General features: G+C 43.0%; 1 protein-coding gene across 1 annotated transcript in view; it reads right to left on the reverse strand.

The window, feature by feature from the left end:
- Window positions 1-327: 327 nt before the first annotated feature.
- SARC_11589 (hypothetical protein) overlaps window positions 328-2,720 on the reverse strand; it is a gene marked incomplete at its 3' end in the record, with an annotated part of 4,654 nt that continues 2,261 nt past the window's right edge. Inside the window, exons 2-3 of the mRNA XM_014294322.1 lie at window positions 966-1,211; window positions 328-588 (exon numbers count right to left, since the gene is read on the reverse strand). Coding sequence (XP_014149797.1) covers window positions 328-588; window positions 966-1,211 — 507 coding nt within the window. The remainder of the gene's footprint in view (window positions 589-965; window positions 1,212-2,720) is intronic.

Here is a 2,720-nt window from a genome sequence, read left to right on the forward strand (position 1 = left end):
GTGTGTGTGTGTGTATATTCGCTTTTAGATTGTTAACTAAGTTATACTACTTATGGTCAAAAAAATAGACATTGATGCTGACACATACAATTAAAAGTACTTCAACTGCGTAGACAACTGTCATCGTAGTCAGTTATCTGCAGTTTTAGGGTTGTAGAAAATGACGCAGTGAAGTCACACCTGGCACACAACACAAACAACACACAATTACACATCTACAATCAACACACACCGGCCAACCCACATTTACACATAATCCACATGTGAACCAACGCACAACAACATACTCATCTCACATCAACAACTCTCACCCACACATACACAATCTCAGTCAACACACAAAGCAGAAGGACTGATATACACACCTGCAATGCCAGGCGCACACTCCTCGCGGGGTGTTCCGGAGAGGAGCGTTTCCAACAGCAGCTGCTTAAAGCTCAACACAATCTGTTTCTTCTCGCGATCTGACAGCTTGGATACACCGTCAGGTGCGTTCTGCACTGAGAAGCTATTTATACCATCCAATGGAAAGGCTTCTCGAGTCGAAAGCGAGTCAGATGCAGCTGCGTGCTCCGCGGTGGCTGCTCCCTGAGGTCGTACATTTTGGGCAGCCGACACGTGCGAGGAAAGAAAGGGATTGAGTAGGTTGTCTTACCCTACAAGGCATAAGAGCGCAACAATGTGCAGTGTTGCTGGACGCATGTCTCACATTCTACACCCAACTATATACACCCTCATTGCAATGACAGAATAAACGAACAAAACACCCACGAGATATATAAGTGAGAGCAATGACTCACACGGCACTGGAACCCTAAACCCTAAAACATCACACGGCACGATGGGCTGATGCCAAAGCATATCACATGGCACACACGCAGAGCCACCTCAGAACCATCTCAACCACTCACTAACAAACTAAAACCCCAAAACACTAAACTCCTAAGCGCACCGTCTACACTCACCAGCGGGTCATCTGTGTGTATGTTGTGGGTGTCCGTATCGCGTGGGTGTGTGTTGGTGTGGGTGTGGCCATAGACCAGGTCGTAGAATACGTGCATCAGCCGTTGGCACAGGTGCGCCGGGGTGTCTGTCTCCTGCACCAGCCGACTGCACCTGGGCTCCGTCAAATGGACCGCCACCAATTCACCAATCAGCACACGCAGAGGCTCAAGCACCGCATAGTCCACCACAAACACCGCATTCTCTTCCTGCCACGCAGCACGCGACAGTGGAAAGGAAACAGTATGAGCGAACATTCGAGGAACAGATGCCTTAGATCAAATGACAAGGGGTGCAATCTCTGCATGAAAACTGAGAACTAGAGTTTTAAATAGAACAAATACAAGTCTATAATTACACACATGACGGACTCCATAGCATCACATAGCGTCACAAAAAGAAACTCTATAGATATATTTTGTTGGTAACACAAACATACGTATACTGCCGTACACATACACTTAATAGTCAAATGCAAAGGAACCATAGCCAGGAAACACACGCGTAACTCTATAGATATATCTCTGAAGTATCACAACCATAAATAATAGCCAACACACGCATAAATCTATTGATATGTCTCTGAAGTAGCGCAACCATAAATAATAGCCAACACACACATAATACTATAGATACGTCTCTGAAGTAACACGACCATAAATAATAGCCAAAACACACATAACTCTATATATATGTCTCTGAAGTAACACGACCATAAATAATAGCCAAAACACACATAACTCTATAGATATGTCTCTGAAGTAAAACAACCATAAATAATAGCCAACACACATAACTCTATAGACGTGTCTCTGAAGTGACACAATCATAAATAATAGTCGCGCAACACCTGTCCACAAGAGGTCTGCAGTTGGCACATACTGTTGGGTGATCGAATGAACAGAAAAACACTCGGTGGCGTACGAAGCTACTGCCAATGGTGGCATTTCGATTTAGACTGTGCAAGCGAGTGCTACGCCCATGCTCTAAAGGAGTGCGAAAGTGTTCAGAGTTATGATGTATGTCTAGCTTAGGTGTGTGCGTATGTGCATATTCATGAGAATGGCCTTACATGCATGTTGTAGGTATGGACTGCATATAAATACACGTGTGCGACTTTGATATCTGAAGTTGATACGTATAACTGTGATTCTTCTGTTGTAAATATAATACACGTTAGACTAGATGTGTACTGTGTGTGTAGGAAAAAAGTAAACGACTCATATTGTGTCATAGCCGGTACGGAAAATTGCATTGAACACAGCCATACATACTTGATTGTATGTCCAAACATACATACACCTGAGTACTAAGTGTAACGCATATGCGAATATGCATACTAGGACTGATACTCGGATAACGAATGTGGTGTTTAAGTATATATCTACATCACAGAATAAGTTGATCTACGCAGATGAACCGATCTGCAACACTTTCACTTGTTCTGGCACCGTAGCAACAAGAACGCCCTGAACATTAAATGTAACCATACACGCAAATACAAATAGAGACATGGATTTGACGCACTTAGTCAAACAATAAGCAGACAACTAGGAATATATGAGCGCCAATATGACGCAGATTTGTGTATCAACACATTCATATATGTTTACATACAGATATCTCACATATATATCTGCATAAGGGTGTACAATTGTGCATGTTTCTATAAACATACAGATTTGCACGCACAGCCACCTCAATCGTTCAGCCTATTT

The sequence above is a fragment of the Sphaeroforma arctica genome (assembly GCF_001186125.1).
Source record: "Sphaeroforma arctica JP610 unplaced genomic scaffold supercont1.1771, whole genome shotgun sequence".
Lineage (NCBI taxonomy): Eukaryota > Ichthyosporea > Ichthyophonida > Sphaeroforma > Sphaeroforma arctica.